Raw genomic sequence first — 26,743 nt, 5'->3', positions numbered from 1 at the left:
TGGGGGTCCCCAGTAGAGTGCCTGGCCAGCCTGGGTGAAGGGCTGAGGGCTGTTTGCAGGCTGGCCACACCCCCTTCAGGGAGGGGGGTCCTGCTGGGGTGCCTGGCCACCCTGGGTGAGTGGCTGATGGCTGTTTGCAGGCTGGCCACAGCCCCTTCAGGGTGGGGGTCCCCGCTGGGGTGCCTGGCCAGCCTGGGTGAGGGGCTGATGGCTGTTTGCAGGCTGGCCAAGCCCCCCAGCGGGGACCCTCACCCCATGAAGGTGTGGCCATCCTGGGTGAGGGGCTGATGGCTGTTTGCAGGCTGGCCGCAGCCCCCAGCCACCCAAGCTCCCAGTGGAGGCTGGCTGGAAGCAGGTATCTGGGATTTATTTATCTTCTATAATTGAAACTTTGTTGCCTTGAGCGGAGGCCAAAGCCGGCCAGGGCAGGCGGGAAGCTTGGCTTCCTCCATCGCGGGGGCAACCAAGCCTCCTGCTTGCTCCAGCTCCGTGGCTGCCGGCCACCATCTTGGTTGGGTTAATTTGCATATAGTCGCTCTGATTGGCTGGTGGGCGTGGCTTGGGGGCGTAGCGGAGGTGCGGTCAATTTGCATGTTTCTCTTTTATTATATTAGATAGTTGACACCCTTTATATGATGTGATGAGAATGGCACTTTACCTCTGTGGTCTTCTTCTTAAAAATATATTACCCCATTCTAATATCATGAGGAACATTCGCAAAACTTTCAAGGTCACCAAAAACAAAAAGTCTGAGAAACTATTATAACCAAGAAGGGCCTACGGAGACATAAGTACTAAATGTAATGTGATATGCTGGATGGGATTCTGGAACAGAAAAAGGACATTTGGGAGAACTGAGGAAATCTGGATAAAGTATGTACTCTAGTTAATAATATATCAATTAATTGGCTCACTATTTGTGACAAATGTACCATATCAACCCGAGAAGATAATAATAGGGGAAACTGGATGTGGGGAATACAGAAACGTTCTGTACTTTCTTTGCAATAATTCTATAAATCTAAAATGGTTCTAAAATGAACAGCTTTTTAAAAAATAAATAAATAGCCCCACCTTTTGTTTTTTAAGGGTCTGCCAAAGAAAGGAATTATTTCATTGCTTTGTATGAAAGCTGTCACCTCACTACCACAGGGTGGCTCATCCAGAGAACTGACATACTTCAGGCTGACTCGCTTGTGACAATGCTTCAAGATGACTCCATAGCCTGGAGTATTTCTGTTATACAGTTTAACAAAAGTCACTATCATCACCATCAGAATTTTTTAACAAACTGGCTCTCATTCAAAATTTGCACAATGATGAAATATATAGCTTATAAAATATTTTTAAAACGTGGTTAAGACAAACTACTGGCGGAGTAAAGGGGAGAGAGAGAAGGGAGGTGAGAGTACAGGGAAAATAGTACTACTCAAGATAAGATGAATGGCTTTGCTCTGAGCACCCCAATATACATCCACTTTCCATGGAACTATGCAATACTTCCTTCTGCTTTTCTAATATAATCATTTCTAAACTATACACATTTAAAAAATATTTTTTAAATCCCTGTCATTTTTTAAATATCAAAACAGCAAGCTGAAAAACAGTCTGTCAACCCTTAAATAAGCTTATGACTTCTATGCTAATTACCATGAATCATAGAAGTCACATACACATTTCAAATAGTCACTGGAAACAATATACTGAGGCTTAAAGTTTAAAAAATAACCCACTAAGAACTTCTATATTTACTCTTTTAGAACTCTAGAAGAGAACAAGTGTATACAATAAACTGCAACTGCAAGAAGGAAAGACATCAAAGAAATGCTTTACCTTTCGCTTCAATGTGGGCTTTGTAAGAACTGGTGGCGAGTTGGACCGAGGACTTTCCGGCTCCTCTTCCTCCTCACTACTCTCACTGAAGCCCCTGAGGAGAGCCTTGTCACCATCACTATAGCGACGGGACAGTCTATCATTGCCTTCTGGTAACCTACACTTCAGAACCTCAGGGCTTTTCTTTAGATGTCCCCGCCATAGCTCAATCCCTTCACTTAGCCTTCTTTTGGGAATGTCTGGCTTCCCATCCTGGCTTGGCTGCTCCTGAGAGGCTGCCGACTGTTCCTCGCTTTCAGTGTATTGTTCTTGGGAGGTTTCTGATTTTTCCTCACATTCTCCATATTGTTCCTGAGGAGTTGATGACTCTTCCAAGAGCAGTTTAGAATCTTTATCACCAAAACGTTCCTGGTTTTTTTTGTTCTTCCTTCCACAGCGGCCTCTCCGAGATGGCTGATTATTTGCAGGAAGACTATCCCGGGAAAGAACTTGTTTGTTCAAACGTGTAGAACTGGTTGGTGCCAAAACTTCTGGTTTCTTTTCATTTTCTATTGAAGAATAAGAATCTTGTTCTTTGTTCTCCTGAGATGCAGACTTTCCCACCTGATTTCAGAAAATAAAACCACGCTGGTTAATTTTTCAATTTTATCTAGTACTATCTCCTATTTGATCTTTTAAATACTAAGATAAGAAAACAGAGCTTAAAAAAACAAAATTATTATTTAATAGCTAACATGAATATTACTTATGTGTCAGACACTTTTAAATGCTTTAAAAAGGTATTTAATTTTCACAATAATTGTATAAAATATAATTATATGCCCATTTTATAGATTAGGTAACTGGGGTATAAAAAGTTTAAATAAGTTACCCCAAGTCATGCAACAGCAAATGAAGAAGTTGGGATATAAACCCAGACAGTCTGACCCAAGAGCTGGTGCTCTGAGACACTATGCAATACTATTTTCAATAAACAAAATGAATATTATTATTCTTATAAATTTTAAATGAGATAGTTTCTGAAACTTCTCAGAAATAAAAATTTATAAACAGAGAGGAGATGGGCTCTGGAATATGAGCAAGAAAAAGGGGGTGTTTGAAAAAAATAAAAGAAAATTTCTATAATTATTTTAATTTCTTTTTATTCTGATTATTTAATTTAATTCTAAAAATTAAATCACATTAAAAAGGGGCAAGAATTTGTTTACATTATCAAAGGAGGACATAGATTTTTTAAAGGATGAAAGAACCTTTTTTTAAAAAGGTATGATCAGGGAGAAACCAAGATGGCGGCATAGGTAAACACCGGAAATTGCTGCCTCGCACAACCACTTCAAAAATACAACTAAAAGACAAAACGGACACCATCCAGAACCACAGGAAGGCTGGCTGAGTGGAAATTCTACAACAAGAAGGAAAGAGAAAAGCACACTGAGACTCAGAGGAGGTGCGGAAGTAAAGTGCAGAGGTACGGAGGCACATGTGGAAAGGGCTGGCAACTGAGGACACAGTTGTCTTTTTCAATAGGGAGGGAGACACAAGCTCCCGATGGCCCTGACTCCAGTTCCGGGGGAGTCTCTGGGGACCCAGACTCATAAGGGGAGAAACTGGACTGTCGGGCATCAGTCGGAACTCGAGGGCGGCTTTCTCTCAGAGGTGCTTGCAGCGATTACCGGGACACTGAGATGCAGGGCCTCTTAGGGTAGGACTGAGCAGCAGCCATAGCTGCTTGCTCCACCCTGTTGATCCCCTGAGACCCCGCTCCACCCAAGCTGTGCGCAGAGGCTTTTGCATATGAAAGGCCTGGCCCTTTGCAATTTAAAATTACCTAACAAGCTGCAGCTGGGCCAAACAGACCCAGAACTTCTAAAAGAAGGCTCAAGGCCCCACAGCAGGTTGCATTGCTTCACAGCTGGGCCTCATCTGGGCACCTCCAAACCCCAAATAAAGAAGAGGAATCTGGAGATCTCTCCATAGCTCCTGCTGGGTAGCCTCAGGAAGAGGCTAAATTAGCACCTCCTTAGAGATCCAAGTGCCAGTGTACCCAGTGATCAGAGTGGGACCATCCAGATTACAACTCCTCAGATCCAGAAGGGACACACTTAGGGGGCAGACTCAGTGAGCACCAAAGCCCCACTGAAGCAAGTCTTGCCCCAGAAGAGTGTCTCCAGCTCAGAAGTTCTCCCACTGCAGACACAGTTGATTCTCACGGCCAATTGGCCTGGAGGTCAATTCCTCCCAGTGATACCTACAACAATCAAGGCTTAACTACAACAAGACTGTGCACAAAGACAAGGGGGTGCACCAAGAGTTTCCACCTCAGATAATTGGGGAAGCTAAGCCACTGGGCCCTATCGGACACCTAGCACAGAAAGCCACCCTATCAACACAGGGAAGCAGCCAAAATGCGGAGACAAAGAAACAGGTGACAAATGACAGAAATGGAGGAAAGCAAACTACTGGATATAGAGTTCAAAACCACACTTATAAGGTTTTTCAAGAATTTTCTAGAAACCGCCGATAAATTTAGTGAGACCCTTGAGGATATGAAAAAGGACCAACTAGAAATTAAGCATACACTGACTGAAATAAAGAATATTATACAGAGATCCAACAGCAGACTAGAGGATCGCAAGAATCAAGTTAAGATTTGAAATACGAAGAAGCAAAAATCACCTAACCTGAAAAACAAAAAGAAAAAAGAATCCAAAAATATGAAGATAGTGTAAGGAGCCTCTGGGACAACTTCAAGCATACCAACATCCGAATTATGGAGGTGCCAGAAGAAGAGCGAGAGCAAGATATTGAAAACCTATTTGAAGAAATAATGACAGAAAACTTCCCCTACCTGGTGAAAGAAATAGACTTACAAGTCCAGGAAGCACAGAGAACCCTAAACAAAAGGAATTCAAAGAGGACCACACCAAGACACATCATAATTAAAATGCCAAGAGCAAAAGACAAAGAATCTTGAAAGCAGCAAGAGAAAAACAGTTAGTTACCTACAAGGGAGTACCCATACGACTGGCAGCTGATTTCTCAACAGAAACTATGCAGGCCAGAAGGGAGTGGCAAGAAATATTCAAAGTGATGAATAGCAAGAACCTACAACCAAGATTACTTTACCCAGCAAAGCTATCATTCAGAATTGAAGGTCAGATAAAGAGCTTCACTGATAAGAAAAAGCTAAAGGAGTTCATCACCACCAAACCAGTATTATATGAAATGCTGAAGGGTATCCTTTAAGAAGAGGAAGAAGAAGAAAAAGGTAAAGATACAAATTATGAACAACAAATAACATCTACCAACAAGTGAATCTAAAAATCAAATGAATAAATAATCTGATGAACAGAATACACTGGTAAATATAATAGAATCAGGGGCATAGAAAGGGAGTGGACTGACTATGCTCAGGGGGAAAGGGGTGTGGGGGTGCGGGAAGAGACTGGACAAAAATCGTACACCTATGGATGAGGATGGGGGGGGGGTAGGGGCAGAGGGTAGGGTGAGAACCGGGTGGAGGGGAGCTATGGGGGGATAAAAGAGGAACAACTGTAATAATCTGAACAATAAAGATTTAATTGTTTTTTAAAAGGTATAATCACATGAAGAAAAATATTGAAATCTATACAGTCTCTCCTTTTAAAGGCTGTAACTCTTTAATGGCTTTAACCTTTTAATGGCTAAAAATGTCTGTGTACCTACTAAACTATTTAGTGCTCTCTTAGAAAACATACACATTTACATGATTCCATAATGTTTTATCTTAAGGAAAATGTATTTTCTTTTCATTTTTAACAAGTCAGATTTAGTTTCAATTCTGATTCCTCAATTACTATATAGCTTAAAATTTAGCTGCTTGTTGGCACTCTGGTAAGAAATATTTAGTCATAAGTTAACACATAACAAATTTGAAGGTCTCCCAATGATCCAAGACTTAAAAATATACAAATAAGTATATAAAATCCAGTTTTGTTTTGTTTTTGATTTCAGAGAGAGGGAGGGAGAGAGAGAGAAACATCAATGATGAGAGAATCACAGATCAGCTGCCCCCCCAACCTCCCCCCACCCCTCACCGGGGATCAAGCCTGCAACCCAGGCATGTGCCCTGACCAGGAATTGAATCACGACCTCCTGATTCATGGGTTGATGTTCAACAACTGAATTAAAATAAACTCTGAAATTCTAATGTGAATTTACTGCATTGGTTTATTTAATTTATTTATATATATCACAGATACTCATGAAAACCCAAAATATATCCTTCTGTCACAAAAAATAGAGACTACCCATGTCCTTACATTTGTCTCTAATTCTCTTTCCTGGCACTGCAGCTCTTCACTTTCTCCTTCCTCAGCCTCCTCTTCTTCTTCCTCTGAGACAACAGAATTGGAGACTATGACAGGAGTCCAGCGCAAGCATTCTGGATCTACATCTACAGGTCGCAAATTCAGCTGAAGTTTTGTCATGTGATCCTGAATAAGTTTTTCCCGGCGGATAATTACAAATCTGGAACCAAAGAAAAGTTTATAGCAATCAACAATGTACAAGGAGTACCTAACAATGAATACAGAACCATAATGCCCAGAAAACCCTGGAGATGATGATAAATGCTTCAAAAATAGCAAGCCTGGGAAGCTGAAATACAGAAATAGGCCATCACATGAGATAGCTAAGAAATATGAAGTTAGATACTTAACACTCAACAACAGCAAGGGATGAAATTATTTTAACCATTTATTGTCTCACACTCCCAATCTCAGAATTTCTAATACTTCCCTGAACTTTACCTCCTATTCTCCATATTTCTAGCTCAAATGCTTCCTTTCTAGATAAAGGTGAGCTCTTTCCTTTGATCTATATTTCATTTTGTACCATGTTATATGGAAATAAATCATGGGTATAATTTATGTGAAATTGTTTCTAGGGTTGAAGAAACTCCTGATACTAGAAAATAACATTCAAACATTAGGAAGGTCAAAAATAGTTTTAAAAAAATATGGTCAATAGTATCAAATATCATAGAAAGGAAAATGATGTCTGAGGATCACCAAATGTATTATTTATATTAGTTTATGTTCTTCCATCAATAATTTGGCTGCCTCCACCTAATTGTCCTTCAAAGGTATACAAAAGAATGTAATACTCACTGGTCACTACGGAAGTCCAGCATTCTTAGGTGGTGGAGTGTGGAAGTAATGTCTTGAGGACAGATTCCAGTCAACTTACTTAACTTCTTAATGCTGATTTGCTTGTCATTTTGGTGATAAAGGCACTCCAATATTACACTTTTCCAATAAGCCATGTAGGAAAGACGACCTAGATCGGATAATGGTTTCTCTGGAGACCCTGCTTGGCCTTCGCGCTTTGATAACAAATAACCTAAAGAAACCCCCAAATTACAAGTATGTCAGAGAGCCTAAATTAAGCTAATTCACCAACATAACAATCCCCTCTTCCACAACCAATCTAAGTATTGTAAGCAATAATAATTACAAAAGCAAATTCCTTCAAGAAAAAACATAAAATTGCAAAATTACTTGAAAACCAATTTGCAGGAAGATTACATAATTTGTCTACAATGAACATTAGGCTAGTATCACTTAGTCTATACTTAACATAAACATTGTTATAATATTCAAACTGTTAAAAATCAGGACTTCATATTGATGGGCTGCATTAGTAAGTTTAAGGCAATGTTTTTTATTTAATGTACTATAGAAAACCACCCTTGCAATGTTTTCCTTGGACCACTAGATGGCAAGAGTTATATCTGAATTGAACAACACAAAAGAATGCCAGTGTTTATGTAATCCTATCTATTAATATTGTGGTTCTTTGAGAGAGTATTAGATGACAATTTCTCACTTCAACCAAAGCTCTCCTCACAATTACCTATCACCCTAATTCTTGGTAAGCAGGAATAAGGGTGTCACTGTGAGTGTATAATGGTATTACTTCGTCCTCTTGTCTTGTGCATGACTCTTAAGAACAGGAAAAAGAAGGCATCAATTCTAAAGGAAAGTATCAAAAATGGAGATGCCAGAAGAAATGTTTTTTGTCATTTAACATAAAATCAATCTAAGAACGGTAATGTGGGAAAATATATTACATTTACAAAAAATAATTGAAGACAAACACTGTAATCATATTGTTTGCATATCTCAAAAAAAGACTAACCAGCATAATATTTCCCCTATGTCACTTAATGACATAATATGTTCAGTCATGAGTCCTATTTCAAAACAATATATCAATATGTCAATATATCAATATTCACTCTCTACTACTAATCCAAAAAGACCAAGAAAATTTACAAAATAACCAATTTTATTTCCAGTAAAATATGGTCAATTGTATAGTCTAAGGCCAAGGAGAATAAGCTTTACTGGTCTATATAAGAATTAACTTCTTAACACTGGCAATATAATCATCTGATATTTAGAAGGCTTGCCTATTGTCAAAATCCTTAGTTTAAACCACTGTTTCTGAATATTTTCAAAATACTATTTTTAGCATTATCTGAGAAAATATTCCCTCAAATATCACTATTTTATAATCAATATAAAATTTATTACGAACATACATTAATTCCTAAGCAAGATTATCAATGTGTAAAACAAAATTCTAGTTCCACAATTACCTTTTTAGAACCATTAGCTTTCAATATTTAACTCAGATTAAATTATTTCCTTATCATTTAATTTTAAGATTTTTAAAGGTGCATCACATATTTTTAACCATTAAGTAGAAAGCCTATAACTAAAAAATGATGCACACATTTTGGGTAATAAAATTAGGGCAGGTGCTGTACATCTTTATTAATATTAAGTTAAGCAGATATACAATGTTTAGTATTGTGAGTTAGAATTACTATATAAAACTACGTTCCATTGTAACTTAACAGTTGCAAATTCAAGGAAGTTGGTATTTAATATTAGCTATTTAAAAATATTTAATGTCCAACCAAAAGAAAAAAAAATTCATGACTTTAAGTTTTAAAGTTCCATACAGCAGTATGACAAGCAATAAATCATCTGCAAATCTTTAAAATATTATACACACTCACACGTGCACACACACATGGTCCATAAGTAGAGATAACAAGAAATTATGTTATAGTACTTACTGAAATCGATGAGAAACCTGCCATAGCCCTTACGCTGGTATTGGGGAAGAATCATTATACAGGAAACGTTGTATTTCTGTTGGCAGTGCTTTTCCTAGTGGAGAAAACAGAAGCCAAGTTTAAAACAATAAGCTGATAAAGATGAGTAACAATGCTAAATATTAAGAAACAAATACTAACAGTCAAAACCACAGCTCTGGTCCTTTGGGAATAACAATGCACATCAAGAAAAAATACCCCACAGGGAGGAGATAGGATAATGTTAAGTCACTGCCATTACCCACAAAGCAACTATCCCAGAAGAATAAAATTATAAAATAAACGACGCCATCCAACAGCATATGCAACTCAAAAACAGTAAGTCAATGCCTAAAATGAGCAGAGGAATCTGAGTCCCAATCACTTTGCAAAGCTACAAATTATGAATCAATATGGCACTCCAGAAATTTTAAGATTCACCATCAACTATTTCAAAGCTGCTTTTATTTCCTCCTCTGGGGCTACACAGTGCAGCCCCACCTCCCTATAAACTGTCCCTATGTTTACAAATAATAGTCCCAAAGTGTTAGGTACAACTATATTTTTACAAACCAGGTAACAGAGCTTAAATTACATTTAACTACTGAAATAGCCTACTAACAAAATGCTTATAAAGCCAGCTGTCCTTCTACTTATTTTATTCACTTAGATTTTACCTTGGGCTTACTTAAATAAAAAGACATCTTTCATGTTGTTTGACTACAAAACAAAACTTTTTTCTCCCAACAGAATAAAAGATTAAAGGAAGGAGAAAAATATCCTGTAATAAAAATTTCTTCTTACTTTTATTTCTGTGCCTAAAATTCAAATTAGGAAGAGAAGATTTAAACTGAGAACTTAAGCAGGTAATGACTGTGTTTATTTCACAAGTTCTATTATCACCATGGGAATAGAAGTCATTTAAAACTTTTCCTCTTGAGTATAACCAGCAGTTCATGTTCCTAGGAGAGTATAAAGACTGTTGAATGTTACTAGGTACCTTCTAGCTAGCACTTGGTATGTTCCTGAATGTTCCTTCTAGTTTCCTTTCTAAAAAGCTAGATGGCACTCAGAAGGTCCCGTACCCTGTAGTATCTCCTAGTGAGAACCAGTAAAGATTGTTTCAGATTTACATATGAATTCAAACAGATTTTAAGCTGATATACTTACTTTAGAAAAGTAGCCAACAAGGTGGCAGCCCTTGACATCATTCTGTGTTAGGACATAAAAAAGAAATGGCTCCACATCATAATAGAGTGTTTTGTGGTCAAGAAATAACTTTGCCAAGAGGCACAGGTTCTGACAATAAATGGTACTCACATTCCCATCAACCTAGAAGAAGAAAAAATAGAACAAAATGGTCAGCAGAGTTTCTCTTTAGTTCCAGAATAATACAGGTCAGTTACAAGCACCTCTGAGTATCCACAGTCCAGCCTAAGAGAAACTGTCAGTGATCAGAACACACTGGAACCTGGAAGCTATCCCTGGTAACAGCAGGATTATAGGAAAACCTCCTGTTTTAAAACAATTGTATTCAACAAAGCATGAATAGCTAGATAAGGAGTTGATGGCCATTTTAAAAATAGCACTTTTTGCTTTTATAACAGACTAGAGGCCCAGTGCACGAAAACCGTGCACTCAGGGCGGGGGTGGGGGGGGGGAGGAAGGGGCGCCTCAGCCCAGCCTACACCCTCTCGCAGTCCAGGAGCCCTCGGGGGATGTCCGACTGATGTCTTAGTGTTAATGCTTTGGTAGAAATTACTTTGAGATGGATGTCCGTCAGTTGGACATCCTTAGCACTGCCATGGAGGTGGGAGAGGCTCCCACCACTGCCACTGGGCTCGCCAGCCATAAGCCTGGCTTCTGGCTGAGCGGCGCTACCCCTGTGGGAGCACAATGACCACCAGGGGGCAGCTCCTGTGTTGAGCATCTGCCCCCTGGTGCACGTCATAGCGACCAGTCTTTCTGCCATTCGGTCACTTTGCATATTAGCCTTTTATTATATAGGATTTACTGCAGGAATCCTTCAGATGGCAAGCTGATCTGTTTCCTTTTTTAAAAATTATTTAATATAATAGAAAATCTAAATGCAACCACTTCTAAAATACCGATGTAAATAAAACAAGGAATACCTATAACCTAATCTGTGCCAGCAGCCAAAAGCAATGTAGTCTGACTGCCATGACCAGATTTATCCCCAAATAAAACTACTGAGGGAGATTTTATTAAGCAGGTTCCCTGGCAACCTGGCAAATGGGATATTTGTTAGACTCGGGCTGGCCAAGATCAGGAGCACTAGGCTTCATTGCTCCTGACACCCTGTGCGCTTGGAGTTGCTGGAGCTTACTCTTTGATGAAAATGCCAATGGATGCCCACATTAGACCCCTAACACACTGGCATTTCAAGACTGAAACCTTTTGAACAATTTTAGTAATTTAATATTACTTCTTTTAAAATATACTAGTACACCAATATATGCTTGAGTTGAGGAACAATTTGCTCTGAAACAGTCCTATACACCACACCTTTTCCCCTTCCCCCCCAAGGTGAAGCACTTCTGTATTCCTCAACTGAAATAAAGACTTAGGGAAGATCAAGAAAGTAAAAACTGAGCAGACCCGACAATTAGAAATTCTATCAACTAGGATTCTAGTAATGTAAATTCTAGTGATTAAAAGAACTGAACACACGGCAGGTACTCAATAATTGCCAATCAAACAAAACTGAGGATCAAGACATTAAATACCACTAACAACACAGAATACTCACAAGCATAGATAAGTCATATCATCATGAAGTCAGAAAAATATATTAATATTTACTATTGCTATTTAAATATACCTGTTCCAAATATTCCTTTAAATAGAGCAACAGAAATCTCTTCATTTAAACGCCACAGTTCATAGATTCTAAGACAAAATTTAATCACTTCTAAACACATATAAAACCAGGTAGCATTTTATAACCAAATGGAGTCTTACAAATCATTAACAGTACTTTTTCCTTCTTAATTGTACATAAAATAGATATATAGTATATAATTGATCATTAATTTAATGAAATACAGAATAATTTATTTTGAGATCAAGCTTGTGAACTTGGTACATTTGTATTGGCCTAATTCTGCTTCTCAAACAGCAGAATTATCTGAACAGTGAATAAACAACAGTAAAATAACACCCCCCCCCCCAAATCAAGTTGCACAATTAGATATAGTACAGGTGGCATTATATTTGAAATGGAGAGGACAACTAAACATCTACTTTACCTCAAAGACAGATATGTTATTCTTTCTGTAAATCTCATTGGCAGGAGGATGGAACCAACCACATTTCTTCATGTGCTGCTGTAGAATAGTTCTACTTTTCATATATTTTAGGCAGAATTCACAAAGATATAGTTTAGGCAGCCTATAAATAATAATTAAACAAAAAAGGGGACAGGGCTTTATATTTTATAAGACTAAACTTTCACAACAATTCTTTTTTTACTCTCATTACTACACAGGTAAAAAGGCAGAGAATGTATCATTAACCCCATATATCAAATGAAAGAAAGAAAAAAACCTAAAGATAAAACTAATTTGGGTAATAGTACCCAACTAATAGCTGGAGAGCAAGGGTGAGAAATCAAGACACAAAATTCCATGTTCTTCCTATTTGACTAATACTTTGCAGTCTTTTTAAAAGTTACCCCTTTGACAAGACACACAAAAAAAATCTCACATTCTCTCCTCCTTGATAACCTCCAATAAGTAGAAAATAAAGTCTACCTTCAGAACATACCAGTAAAAAAAAAAAAAGAACATACCAGTAAGTGAAGAAGACTTTGTCAAATTATATACTCTTTCTTCCTTTATTTGTAATCATTCATTCATTACTATCAGAAAATAAACATTTGCTGAATATGTATTGTGTCAGGCCCTGTACACTGGGCATACAGTGCTGAGTAAAATGGACATATAGTGGATATCATAAAAGCAGATTTTATATTTCTTTTTAAGTATAAAATTATAATATTGAATATGTTTTTTCCAAGTTAGGACATATTATAGTACCTCCTTCTTCCACTCCTGAAATTCTGGCTTTCCCTCTGGTTAAATATCACATTCAATTCTGCAACTCAAAAGCCTATTACTCAACAAGTGAAATAAAAGTTCAAATTATTCTTCCAGATGTTCTCTGCTATTACTTCATATTTAGTCTTGCTATTTTAGCAGTAGTTTAACAGGACTTCTTCCTTATAATGTCCTTTTAATGAGGAGCTAGGCAATGAAATTAAGTGATCAGATCGGTTCATAATGGAAGGAATATAACCTAAATTTAAAAACAGCAAGTTTTATACCTATTTTAGTCTGAGCCCAGAAGACCACATGGCTCTTCTATTATAAAATGTACACCTCTTGTAACCCTTGCATCCTGAAATGTGTCCAGAACTGATCATGTCCTAGTAATCTGAGATGATACCGTCCTTAAAATTGCATATGCAAAATACTGAATTATACGATGACAAAAAATATACCCCAAATAAATTACTTTATCTTCTCTCATATAAATAAATAAGTATTGAGGCTGAAGAAAATTTAAAAAACGTATTAATTTAGTTACTATCAGTTTGGATAGCTATGCTTTAAAAGATTACCCTGGAATTAAAAAAAAAAAAGGTAGATTAACACACACAAATGTTTGATTTGTTAAAGTGTGAAGACCATACTATTTTTTCAAGTCTACTTTAGAAGCAGTTTTTAAAGCATAATTATTTTTCTGAGAACATTTAACATTCAACTAAACCCTCTCCAAAGGTATATTTATGGAACACTAGTCTTGTATGTACTAAGTGTTTCATGCTAAAATAAGGGTGGGAAAGGGCATGTGATTTTTTTCCCTTCTCCCTTGGGAATTTACATTAATTCTTCCTATACCACATCTTATTTTTTTTTTCTTCCACATCTTATTTTTTTTTAAATATATTTTATTGATTTTTTACAGAGAGGAAGGGAGAGAGATAGAGAGTTAGAAACATCGATGAGAGAGAAACATCGATCAGCTGCCTCCTGCACATCTCCTACTGGGGATGTGCCCGCAAGCCAGGTACATGCCCTTGACCGGAATCGAACCTGGGACCTTTCAGTCCGCAGGCCGACGCTCTATCCACTGAGCCAAACCGGTTTTGGCATTATTTTTAAACTGTCGTTTAGCACACTAAAAACTTCCAAGGAACTATTGAAGTATAATATTCTAAATGTCTACAACATGTAATACTGTTTTCCAAAATCTCTAGTATTAGCCAAACGAAAACAACATAAAATTATACATTAGCATAAAACGTATTCCAAATAAAGTACTGAATAAAACAAATGACTGACATTATAAATTGAAGTCAAGAAGCAAGACCCAAAACATGGAAAAGAAAGGTTCCCTAGGCTACTTTGTTTATTTCCTTTGCAGGTTGTCTCAAACTACTCAGAAAGGAAGGGCAGCAGGATAAACAGTTTTTTCCTTCTTTACCATCAGTTAAAATATCTCAGAATAAAATGGCCCCAACTGGTAGACTGTCTTCCTGAATATCTGGATTTTATACAACTATAATTCATGCCCTCTCACTATTCTACTACTTATCTTTATTTACCTGTGCTAAATTCTCAATAAGCAATTACTTTAACTTGTTGCAACATGAAGAAGATACAGAAGAATCCCTGAGTACAGTTTTACTTTAAGAGCTAAACATTACAACTAAATATTCCCCACAATGTGAATCTGAGAAACCTAAACAAAATTCTGTGCTTTTAAAAATAATGGGGGTGGGGTGGAGGCGAGGAGGAGGAGTGCAGATAGGAATGGAGAGAAAGGAAGGAAAGAAATGGAAGGAAAGGAAGGAAATAATGAAGAAAGGAAAGGAAAAGAGCCAGTGAGTGACAGGCTATAACTTTCTCCAGGTTATGGTAAAGATAAATGCCAACTTTAAAAGCATCTAATTAAACTTTTAGGTCTCAGTACATGAAAATAAAATACAATTTATTTCCTAAGGTCTATGAGAGAAGCATAACTTTTTTAAAAGCTCTACTAGGTAAGCAAGTTGTTTAAGACAACATCAGAAAAAATGAAATCTCTGAGAAAATTACTGCCAAGTCTTATCAGGTAAATTATGAATTCATGCTATTTCTTTGGATTAATAAGATGTAAAGCATTTTATTGATGAGTAAAAAAAAAAAACAACTTTAGCAAATCTTATTATATGATAAACAATAAAGTAAAAGGAAGCAGAATCATGATCTACTTCATTCCAATTCATTCTTGCTGGAAACATTTTAAAAGCCTCTTACTTTACTATAATCAGGCCCACTGGGATAATACTGCTAATCTAAAGGGAATCATCTGATAAAAGTCCTGAAAAAACAAAGTGTTTTTCTAGTAATAGTACCAATAACTGCAGTTCTGTCATTGAAAAAAATACATCATCAAGAACGAATATTAGATCACATGAAATAAAGTATAGTTATGGAGATTAGGAATACTCCTAAGCCTAGAGAATATTGCTGGATGCTGCTTTTGTCATTTTCCTGACAGCACCTTAGATTTGATTATCAAATAGGGGTATGGTTGCTCTGATCAACTTCATCATGGGGTGTAGCTCCACACTTGAAATTTATTCTAAAGTCAGTCACTATGTTGACACCCTAGCCTAGCCTGTGAAGTTAGGACTGTGCTACAGCTGTGTGCTTTGGAAGCACTGCTTCCCTTACTTCTACAATGATGCAAATATTCTTCCCAGGGATTCCTTCATGGCTTTTAACATTGCCCAACATAGTAGCATTTTATATGGCCTTCATAAATTTTACTTTGTAGTAAAATTTTAATACCATAATAAAAATTATAACAAATATCACTTGAATCAAAGGTAATGAATAAGCCCTGGCTGGTTTGGTTCAGTGGATAGAGTGTCGGCCTGCGGACTGAAAGATCCCAGTTTAATTCCAGTCAAGGGCACATGCCTGGGTTGCAGGCTCGTTCCCCAATAAGAGGCAGGCAGGAGGCAGCCAATCAATAATTCTCTCTCATCATTGATGTTTCTATCTCTCTCTCTCTCCCTTCCTCTCTGAAATCAATAAAAATATATTTTTTTAAAAAGGTAATGAATGGTACCAGCTACATGAGAACAAGCTAGGTACAGATGCTACATGGAATAGTGCAAGCACAGTGGTTAAAGGTTATGGCTATATGGAAGAGAAAAGTGAGATTAAATCTTGGTTCTGACACTTTAAACTGTATGATCTTGAATAAGTTTGCTGGGCCCTGGTCTATAAAACAAAGATAGTAATATCCACCTTACAGAATTACTCCAGAAATGTTTAATTCAGTACCAAGCTCAACAAATGGTAAATAAAGCTGCTATTATTTATAATTAGTACTATGAATATTTTTATTCTCCTTGCATTCATTTTACTCCATCATTTAATGGTCATTCAAAGACTTTAAGAATGCATTCTTCAGTAACAGGAGCTATACATAATCTATACCAGCGGTTGCCAACCGGTGGTCTGTGAGGTCCGAAAGGTTGGCGACTGCTGAACAATGAATCAAGTTAGGAACAGGATCAAAAGGTTAAGGAAACTTCCTAAGCTACTCAATTATGTGGGAATCTGCCTAGGATCTCAAGATGATCTTGTAGCAAAGAGGTTATTATGAAGCTAAGCTCTAAACAGCTCAGGAGTAGACGATATGCCATGATTATAGTAACTCCTCTGTCATGTTTTTTTACTGGGAGAGTGGGGCTCTCTGTGAACCTGTCTACCATGTATGAGCATCACATGGCCCTGTTGAAGAAATTCAGGGTTAAAACTCTAATTTAACTCTTCAACGTCTGACACTGAATCATACCACTCCAAATGAGTACTACTATTGCTTCATTGTTGTTTCACTTTGTTTTGTTTTAAGTCAGGGATGCAAGATTACTTAATATACAATGCATACACAGCCCTGGACCATACTGCTCAGTGTTGGTCTTCACACCAAAGGGTCTCGGGTTCAATTCCCGGTCAAGGGCATGTGCCTGGATTTTGGGTTTGCGTGCGGAAGGCAACCAGTCGATATGACTCTCTCATATCAATGTTTCTCTCTCTGTCTCTCTGTCTCTCTCTCTCTCTCTCCCTCACTCCCTCCCTTCCTTCCACTCTCTCTGGAAAAAATATCCTCTGGTAAGAATTAACAAAAAAAAAACAAAAAAAAAACAAACAAATAAAAAACAATGCACACACAAATGTTTGACATTATGGGAGATAATACTTAATTCCACTTTCCAAAAGTTATTTTCCTCTTGTGATCTTTTTGTTTGTTTGCTCTAATTGTCCTCTTTTTACATGCATTGGAATCTGCAATTTTTAAAAGTGTTTAAAACCTTTAAAAAATAATTTATAAGTAATTTAACACAGAATGATAAAGTCATTAATAAAGTTAAGGATACAGAATTATTATTTGGAAAACATAGTATCTCTAAACATTTTCGTCAACTCAAGTTTAAAAGAACTCAGAAGTAAAACAAGACAAAACTCATTTAAATAGATATATGTAATTCTTTTGCCTGGCAGGTGTGGCTCTGTGGTTGAGCATCGACCTATGAACCAGGAGGTCATGGTTCGATTCTCTAGTCAGCGCACATGCTCAGATTGTGGGTTCGATCCCCAATAGGGGGCATGCAGGAGGCAGCTGATCAAAGATTCTCTTTCATTACTGATGTTTATATCTCTCTCACTCCCTCTCCCTTTCTCTCTGAAATCAATAAAAATATATATTTTTAAGTTTAAATAGATATACATAGTTTTACTTAAAAATGCAACCAAGATAATTATGAATACAAAGACAGAAAAAAAGTCACAATTATTAAAGAACCTATAAAATTACAGAATCTTTTCTGATGGAAATTTCAGGGAAAACTCCACAATGAATAAGAAAATACATAGAAAGTATCTAAAATTCTATTTAAAGTTGTTGAATTTTTATAGCTCCTGTCCTATTGCTGCTCTCTGATTCCTATTATACTTGTTATTTTTCTGCTAGCAATGTTTATTCCTTCACTGACAACCAATTCCCTGAAACCTGATTAAGAAATCTGGTTTTAGTGATAATCTCATCAAAACAAAATGTAACATTCTTTTTTTTTTTTTAAATATATTTTATTGATTTTTTACAGAGAGGAAGGGAGAGAGATAGAGAGTTAGAAACATCGATGAGAGAGAAACATCGATCAGCTGCCTCCTGCACATCTCCCACTGGGGATGTGCCCGCAACCAAGGTACATGCCCTTGACCAGAATCGAACCTGGGACTCTTCAGTCTGCAGGCCGACGCTCTATCCACTGAGCCAAACCGGTTTCGGCAAAATGTAACATTCTTAATGAAGCCTTTTAACAACCTTGACAACAGCTTCATGGTTCAATTCTTATCAATACTCTTGATAAGCAAGTGCTGAGACTGACTCTATTTCCATTCCTGAATCAATTGATTTCCTCTCTTCCCCTTGAGTAGAAGAGACAAGGTACCTGTGGTATCAGTCTATCTATACCACAATCCCTAAAACAGTTGATACACACATTGAACAAGCTTTCTTTTCTAAGCTGAGCACTCTTGTAGTAATGTGCATAGTTTGCAAAGAAAAGAGCTCACTAATAAATGGTAATATTTTATTTTAAACCTAATGAAGAAATTAATCCCTCAGCATATTTCATCTTGGCTATTTAGAACTCCTAAGGAGTAAGTTGTCTTTAATACCTGAGTTCTATAGGTAGTTGAGAATTTTTCTGTTCTCTTTTAACATATATGTCATTTTATATATATTTATATATATATATATATATATATATATATATATAATCTTCTTTTAACAATCTCAGGTTGTTGTTATTCCATGATATAAATAGGATGCTGCTTTGAAGACCTACCACAGTGTTTAGGGCTAACAGACCTTGTAATAAACGGCTCTCAATTGCTGTTTCATGAGCTTGTGTGTTAGTTTCCTGGAGTTTCGCTTTCTCTTCTGATTTCTTTTCTTTTCTTTTTTCTTTTCTCACTGAGGTCTGTCTGAAATAACATTCTCACTCCTATTTTTCTATTTCTGCTAGACTTGGAAACTAGACAGCAATTTATATAAAAAGAAAATGTAAAAAAATACTGAGTTTTCGTTTTTTAACAAATATACTGGCCTTTTCCCACCTCCCTGGAAATAATCCATGTTAAAGCACTCTACATAATGTAAGTCACTAAATGAATTCATGTTGTCATAATTATTTTTGCTAATATTTTGGACAAGCAATGTTACTAGATAGGTAAAAAGTCATACAATGAGTACTTTGAATATGTGTTTAACCCACAGAGCACCAACCTGTTAAATAGCAAACTGTGGCATAATTTACAGATTAAAGAGAGCATTAATGTAGTAGACTGCTATACTTCAAAATGGTAACCATGTTTAATTTTCTTATCAAATCTTATTTTTCAACTCTTTTAATTTAAACCATACATAATAATAACTGACATTATTGAGCACTTACCATTTTCTAATGTTTTAATCCATGCAATGTTCACAACAAATCCTATGAGGTCATTACTATTATTATCCCCATTTTAAAGATGAGGAAACTGAGGTAGAGTTGGGTAACTTCTAAGGGCACTTATGTGTCACAGTTGAATCATGAAACAATTTGGCTCTACTGAACACAATGCCTCATCCCAAAAAGCTGGTGACTGATCAATTTTTATATCTGGAAACCTGAGCTATTTATATATAATTTAATACCATTTATCCAATTATTTCTGGAGGGAAAAACATTAAGTCTGTTAAATTATAAAAATTTAGATAAAAGGCTACTCGGTGAAACTTATGGATAAGTATAAGAATCTCTTTCTCTCTTTTAATTCTTAGTGTGAGTAATATAAAGGCAAATTGTCTTAAAGAAAAAACGTTCCCCTTTCATTATGACCATGTGTCGGGTTTCCAATTTTAAGTATCAGCTTTTGGGCAAATTACAGGAAAACAAATCTAAAGGCGACTAGGATTAAGTGACTGCCAAAGTATGCTGCTATTACAGACATTTAAAAGCCACTAGTTTCTTCAAATGTAAAAAGATGAAATAGACTAAAATGTCCTGAGGATCCCTTCTAGAACTGAAGTTCTATGAATTGAAAAATAGAAGGTAAAGGGTCTCTCAAAACATACCTTGAGTATTCTTGAGGATATGGGGAAGAGTACCAGGTGTGAATTTCATATTTCCCAAACTCAATTACAGAGGGACAGCGGACTTGTGGATCAGGGGGGCCAGTCACTCCAACTTTCTGTGCAGGCAAAAAACACATTACAAAATTTAACTAAATTAAATACACTGAGACAGATAACAAAGCAAAAAACAATCTGAATCTAAATTTGTCTTCTCAAAATTCCATGAGAACAAAAGAGCCAAGAACAAGCTAACAAGTTTTGAAATAAGCTGTATTATTTCTTAACTAAAGCACCCAAATGAAAAACAAAAATGCTGATAAATCTTAGAGCCTAATAAGGTTGGTGTCACTGGATTTCCATGTTTAATAATATTGTGAATCCTTTCCTCAACTAAACTCATGCCCTTAATGACTTAGTTATTAAAGAGAAACTGCTGGAATAGACATATATCTAATGCATATATAGATACATGGTGCCTCACTGACAACAGAAATGACCTGTGAGCACATGTGAGCACATACAGTAAAAAATGATTGTCTGGTTTGGGAACGTAGGTATTTAAGAACAATAAAAAAGAATATGGCAAAACAAGTATCAAAAGAGTCTTCATTTTGCACTGCCCATAAAATTCCCTTCATAAGAAGCTCTTCAGAGATTTGACCAAAGAAAAAAATACTCCGCTATACACATACTGTTATCCCTTTTATCTACTTTGTATTTATAATAAAAACAACCTCGCCCTAGCTGGTTTGGCTCAGTGGATAGAGTAGCGGCCTGCGGACTAAAAGGTTCCCGGTATAATTCTGGTCAAGGGCACATGCCCGGGTTGCGGGCTCAGTCCCCAGTTGGGGGCGTGCAGGAGGCAGCTGATCAATGATTCTCTCTCATCATTGATGTTTCTATCTCTCTCCCCCTCTCCCTTCCTCTCTGAAATCCATAAAAATATATTTAAAAATAAAAAATAATAAAAAAAATAAAAACAACCTCTATGCTCTCATCCCTGCAATAATCTGAATAACTACACTTTCTAAAAAGAATAACTTGTAAAGCCTTTATGACTTCCATACCAGCAATTCCAATATAAGTCATTGTTAAGGACTATAAAGATCAGGTAATTTGATTTCCTCTACACCTAATATAGCAACATATTCATATATACCTAGGTGTGTATATTATGTACATAACAAATGTGCATGTATATGCATATTTATCATGGATATTCTACAAACATTAACTGACTTAAAAAAAAAAATAGGCCCTGGCTGGGTGGCTCAGTTGTTTGGAGCAACGTTCCATGCACCAAAAAGGTTGTGGATTTGATTCCCAGTTGGGGCACATACCCAGGTTGCAGGTTTGATTCGGGTCAGGGGGTATATGGGAGGCAACTGATCAATGTTCCTCTCTCACATGGATGTCCCCCCCACCCCTAAAATCAATAAACAGATCCTCAGGTGAGGATTTTAAATTTTTTTTAAAAAGAAAAAGGTAGAGATTTTAAAAGTCCCTTGTTGGAGCCCATTGATAGACAGTGCCCCGCGTGTGCGCACACACACACCCCTCTACAAAACTGAAAAGATCAGAGCTTTTTATTCACTTTTTAAATAGAAATTCATTTAAAGAAGAAGCCTCTTCACCACATCTCATTTGAACACTCTCCCTGGTCTTTCTGTTTTCTTTTCTAAAAAGCCAGGGGACCTATCTCAGGTTTCATACTGGAATACAGCCAAGTGAAACCTCAACCTCTTCCTTAGACACCTCAAAACAAAAGACAAACACTTATTAAGTTGGATGAATTGTGTTATGACACCAAGGCATACTGGAAATATCTTCCAAAGGCAAAAATCATAAGGAAATAGATAAGACAGGGTTAAAATAAGATATTTTCATTTCTCAAAACCAAAATAGAACTTTGTAGGTTTTAAAAACATTGTTCTTTAAACTACATTCCAGAATCAAGTATTCCAATTAATAAAGGTGTATCTTTTATTAATTATAAGCTATCTTCACAGCTCAAAATAACCAGAATCAAGTATTCTAAGTAATAAAGTTGTATCTTTTATTAATCAACCTATCTTCACAGCTCAAAATAACAAGAACAGTATAGAAAATATCAGAGTTACCAAGTATCAGAAACTAGATATAATTTCCTGAGTCAAGGATCAAACAGGAAGCACAAAAGTTGAAAACATGCACCTGCTGCAGCACTGCCTGTTGTTTGGGAGCTTTCCCATCAGCCGCCCGTGGCTCTTCCAGGTGGATGCCTGATGTGAAATTGGTTATCCAATTCCAGTATAATTGCTTGCACATCACCGCAACAAAGAGAGTCTGTAAAACGAACCTCGCAGCAGATTTCCCCACTCCCTCACCTACTCTCACCTTTGTGCACTGTAAAACGTCTGGCACATGCGCTCATCCACCTCTGTCCTCCACCACCTCCAATTCCCTGGTGAGTTTCCTGAGCCAGTGTGTTTCCCTTTACTAAGGTTTAGAACAGTGATGGCGAACCTTTTGAGCTCGGCGTGTCAGCATTTTGAAAAACCCTAACTTAACTCTGGTGCCATGTCACATATAGAAATTTTTTGATATTTGCCACCATAGTAAAACAAAGACTTATATTTGTGATATTTATTTTATATATTTAAATGCCATTTAACAAAGAAAAATCAACCAAAAAAATGAGTTCACGTGTCACCTTTGACACGCGTGTCATAGGTTTGCCATCATTGGTTTAGAAGTTAACAAAGGCTCTATGCTGTGAGGAAGCAAAAGCTGCATCTAAACCAGTAATTAAGCCAGGCCTTGCCAAAGTCAAATTGTCAATCTGAATTACAAATCACCTCGGGTAAGCCTTTTTATTTTTAAATTTCATCCAAAATACTCTTTTGTTAAACACTCAACTTTCCAAAGCAGCAGATACCTGATATAATTGAGAGCACAAAAGTATTTTTTAAAACTGTTAATTCAGGTTCTGCTACTTTGTACCCTCCTCATTTGAATATGCCAAAAATTTTAAAAGATGACATATTCCAGGCCAGAATAGACTTTTTAATCTAAAAAAGTTAAGGGGGGCACTAAATGTACTAGTAATTGGGTTAAACCAGAAGATAATTTTAAATGTGCCTACTCTAGATAATGGAACTTTTATTAATAACAGTTTATAAGAAAGATTATTACTCCTCTATAAAAACTCCACTTCCATTAAGTCACTTATCTAATTCCAATTTCCAATATACAGAGGCCACTCTTGTAATACCCTCAAATCCAGATCTAGTACAAATATGAAAATTACAATTCATGTAGATACAACCCTGCTGCTCCCTTCCCTTTGCCCTCCATTAGATACCTCCCTCTCGACCTTCCTTCTCCATCTCCCCTGGGTAAACAAATGGCATTTTGAAGTGGGAGTGGAGGGTTATACTGCACCCTTATTATCAATATGAGAATGTGAAATGTGGGGGAAAGAGATGTCTTTTTGGTATTTGAACATTTTCCCATAGAAACAGTATAATAAAAGTAATTCCATCCATTTGGGATTAAAAGTTACATGATGAAAGAGATATGTAAGAATGAGTTCACATGCTCCCAAATGGAGAGAGCATGAACTTAATAAAGAGAATCAGCATTTGTGGAACATGTACTGTGCCAGATTTGCACCTTATATCACTATCTCATTGAATCCCCACAATCCATTCCTCATAGAAAACAATGTGCTCACTTTATAGATAAGGGGGGGAAAACACACGGCTCAGACAGGTTAAGAGGCAAAAACTTCCAGAACAGAAATATCAAGAGTAAAGCATAAAGAACAGAATGGGTAGAAGTGAGATAGGAAATATGGGTAGCCCTCAACTAATTAATGATTTGAATTCCAAAAGTCTGTATGTTTTTTTGAACTGAAACTTAGTTTTCCAAAAAAATGATGCTCCAAGTACACAGAATTTTATCCAAAACTCTTGGAAGACAATGTGCTTTGGAATTCTGAATTTTTCTGATGTTAGGAAAGTATTACAATACATACTAGTATATGTATCTTAAATCGACAACTCTTGTAGGATTCAGGGACACTCCATAAACTGATATCATTGATATTTCTTTAGCAAAACATGAATATTCACATTAAATGGGATAAGAATACATATAGTCTCATGTCAGTTCAAATCATGTTTGCCAACAATTGAGTTAAGTGAGATCTTATTGTAAGATGGGTAATAAATTTCTTTTTCATTCTGCAAAAAAGATACATAGATGGCCAATAAGTACATGAAAGATGTTCAACATAACTAATCATTAGAGAAAAGCAAATGCAGACAATGAGATATGACTTCATACTCATTATAATGGCTACTATAAAAAAATAGAACAAAACAAAAAATCAGAAAACAGCAATTGTTTTACAAGGATGTGAAGAAAGTGTAACTCTTGTGCATTGCTGATGCAAATGTAAAATGGTGCAGCCACTGTGGAAAACAGTATGGCAGTTTCTAAAAAAATAAAATTACAATTTGAATCAGCAAATTCACTCCTGGGTAGATAAGAATGGAAAGCAGGAACTTGAATAGATATTTGTCCTCTCAGGTTCACAAAATCATTATTCACAACTAGAGGCCCGGTGCACCGGGAGGAGGGCGGCTGGTCCTCAGCCCAGCCTGCACCCTCCTCCAATCCAGGACTCCTCGGGGGATATCTGACTGCCACTCGCAATCCAGGACCGCTGGCTCCTAACTGCTTGCCTGCCTGCCTGATCGCCCCTAACCCCTCTGCCTGCCTGATCGCCCCTAACTGCTCCCCTGCTGGCCTGACTGCCCCTAACCGCCTCTGCCTCACCCTGCACCTGGAACCCAGGATTCCCTCCTCCCGCTGGTCACAGACACCCGGGACCCAGACTTCCCTCTCTCTGGCCAGCCACAGGTACACAGGACCCGGGCTGGCTTTGCCCAGACCGGCCGCAGCCGCAGGCAACTGTGGGGCAGGCGGCTTGTCCCTCTCCCGGGCCACAGCCCCAGCTGCTGGCACCCGGGATCGCAGGGCGGGTGGCTTGTCCCTCTCCCAGGCCGCAGCCTGGCTGGTCCCCATTCCTCTCTCCCCAGTGCTGAGTGTTTGAGCTGTTACGGCATGATGGTGTGAGGGCATGATGACCATCTGCATATTAGCTCTTTATTATTATAGATAGCCAGAAGGTGGAAGCAAGCAAGTGTCCATTGGCAAATGGGTGGATAAACAAGATATGGTAAATACATACAATGAAATATTATTTAGCCTTAAAAAGGAAAGAAATTCTGATACATGCTACAATATAGATGAACCTTGAAAACATACTAAGTAAAATAAGCCAGACACAAATGGACAAATATCATACGATTCTACTTATATGAGGTCTATCTAGAGTAATTAAGTTCATAGAGACAGAAAGCAGAATGGTGGTTGCCAGGGGCTGAGGGAGGAAGAAATGAGACATTTTTGTTTAACTGGCCATTCCTTCTCAGTTTCACTAATCTCTAAAAGTTTAAATATCCCAGGACTCCTGAAAGCTCTTTTCTTCTCTTTTGGTGATCCTATCTAGTCTCATTCCTTCAAATACCACCAACTTTCTGACAAGTCCTTAATTTAGATTTTTTAGCTCAAACCTATGTGTGTTGAATTCCAGACACATACATCCCACTACTTGCTAGCTCCTCTCTTGAATGTGTTCTAGCAAGCATGTCAAACTCACGGCCCACAATGAATATTTTTGTGGCCCAGCCAATATAACGGTATGTAAGAAATGTTTTAATAAAAACTTAATTTTTACAATATCCTGTTATACATAATTATTAATAATGAACTACAACATTTCATTCACTAATGATCCAGTGTTTGGTAAGTTAATGTTCAAGAAAAAAATAATTTTTATTAAAATGTTCTATTATTTTATGTTAACAATTACCCAATATTTCAGCAGCCGATTGCCACGTCATTAGTCTTGGACTGACTTGTTTGGTGTGCGCAACAGGAAATATTTTGCTTTCAGAGAACAAGAAAAATAGGTTTATTTGCGTTACGCTTATTAATTTGTGCAGTTATTCAGTGTTTGGTAAGTTAATGTTCAAGAAAAAAATAATTTTTATTAAAATGTTCTATTATTTTATGTTAACAATTACCCATTTATTTCGGCCCTTTGTATTCAGCATGTCTCTACTGAAATGGCAACTTCCTCCACCAAGTGTGCTCTGGACGCTACTCCTTGTTTTCATAACCATCCAATCCAATAGCATATCCTAATATGGGTCTACCTTCAAAACATAATCAAGAATTATAATTGACCACTACCACAATGATCCCCATCTCTCTCTCTTTCTCTTTTTTAAAAAATATTTTTATTGATTTCAGAGAGGAAGGGAGGGAGAGAGAGAGAGAGAAACATCAATGAGAATCACTGATCGGCTGCCTCCTGCACGCCCCTACTGGGGATCGAGCCCACAACCCAGGCATGTGCCCTTGACCAGAATCGAACCCGCGACACTTCCGTCCGAAGGCTGACGCTCTATCCACTGAGCCAAACCAGCTCGGGCTGATCCC

At 37.2% G+C, this 26,743-nt stretch overlaps 1 protein-coding gene across 3 annotated transcripts in view; it reads right to left on the bottom strand.

The window, feature by feature from the left end:
• Positions 1–26,743, bottom strand: part of KAT6A (lysine acetyltransferase 6A) — a 123,887-nt gene that overhangs the window by 13,420 nt on the left and 83,724 nt on the right. For all 3 annotated transcript variants that reach the window (XM_006097057.3, XM_023760851.1, XM_023760852.1), the window contains 7 exons: positions 20,189–20,304; positions 12,250–12,391; positions 10,151–10,312; positions 8,963–9,056; positions 6,984–7,215; positions 6,135–6,342; positions 1,834–2,436 (listed from right to left, as the gene is read on the bottom strand). In XM_006097057.3, coding sequence (XP_006097119.1) covers positions 1,834–2,436; positions 6,135–6,342; positions 6,984–7,215; positions 8,963–9,056; positions 10,151–10,312; positions 12,250–12,391; positions 20,189–20,304 — 1,557 coding nt within the window. The remainder of the gene's footprint in view (positions 1–1,833; positions 2,437–6,134; positions 6,343–6,983; positions 7,216–8,962; positions 9,057–10,150; positions 10,313–12,249; positions 12,392–20,188; positions 20,305–26,743) is intronic.

Source organism: Myotis lucifugus, unplaced genomic scaffold (assembly GCF_000147115.1).
Source record: "Myotis lucifugus unplaced genomic scaffold, Myoluc2.0 scaffold_194, whole genome shotgun sequence".
Lineage (NCBI taxonomy): Eukaryota > Metazoa > Chordata > Mammalia > Chiroptera > Vespertilionidae > Myotis > Myotis lucifugus.
Note: the sequence above shows the minus strand (reverse complement) of the source record. Positions and strands in the feature narration are given on the sequence as shown.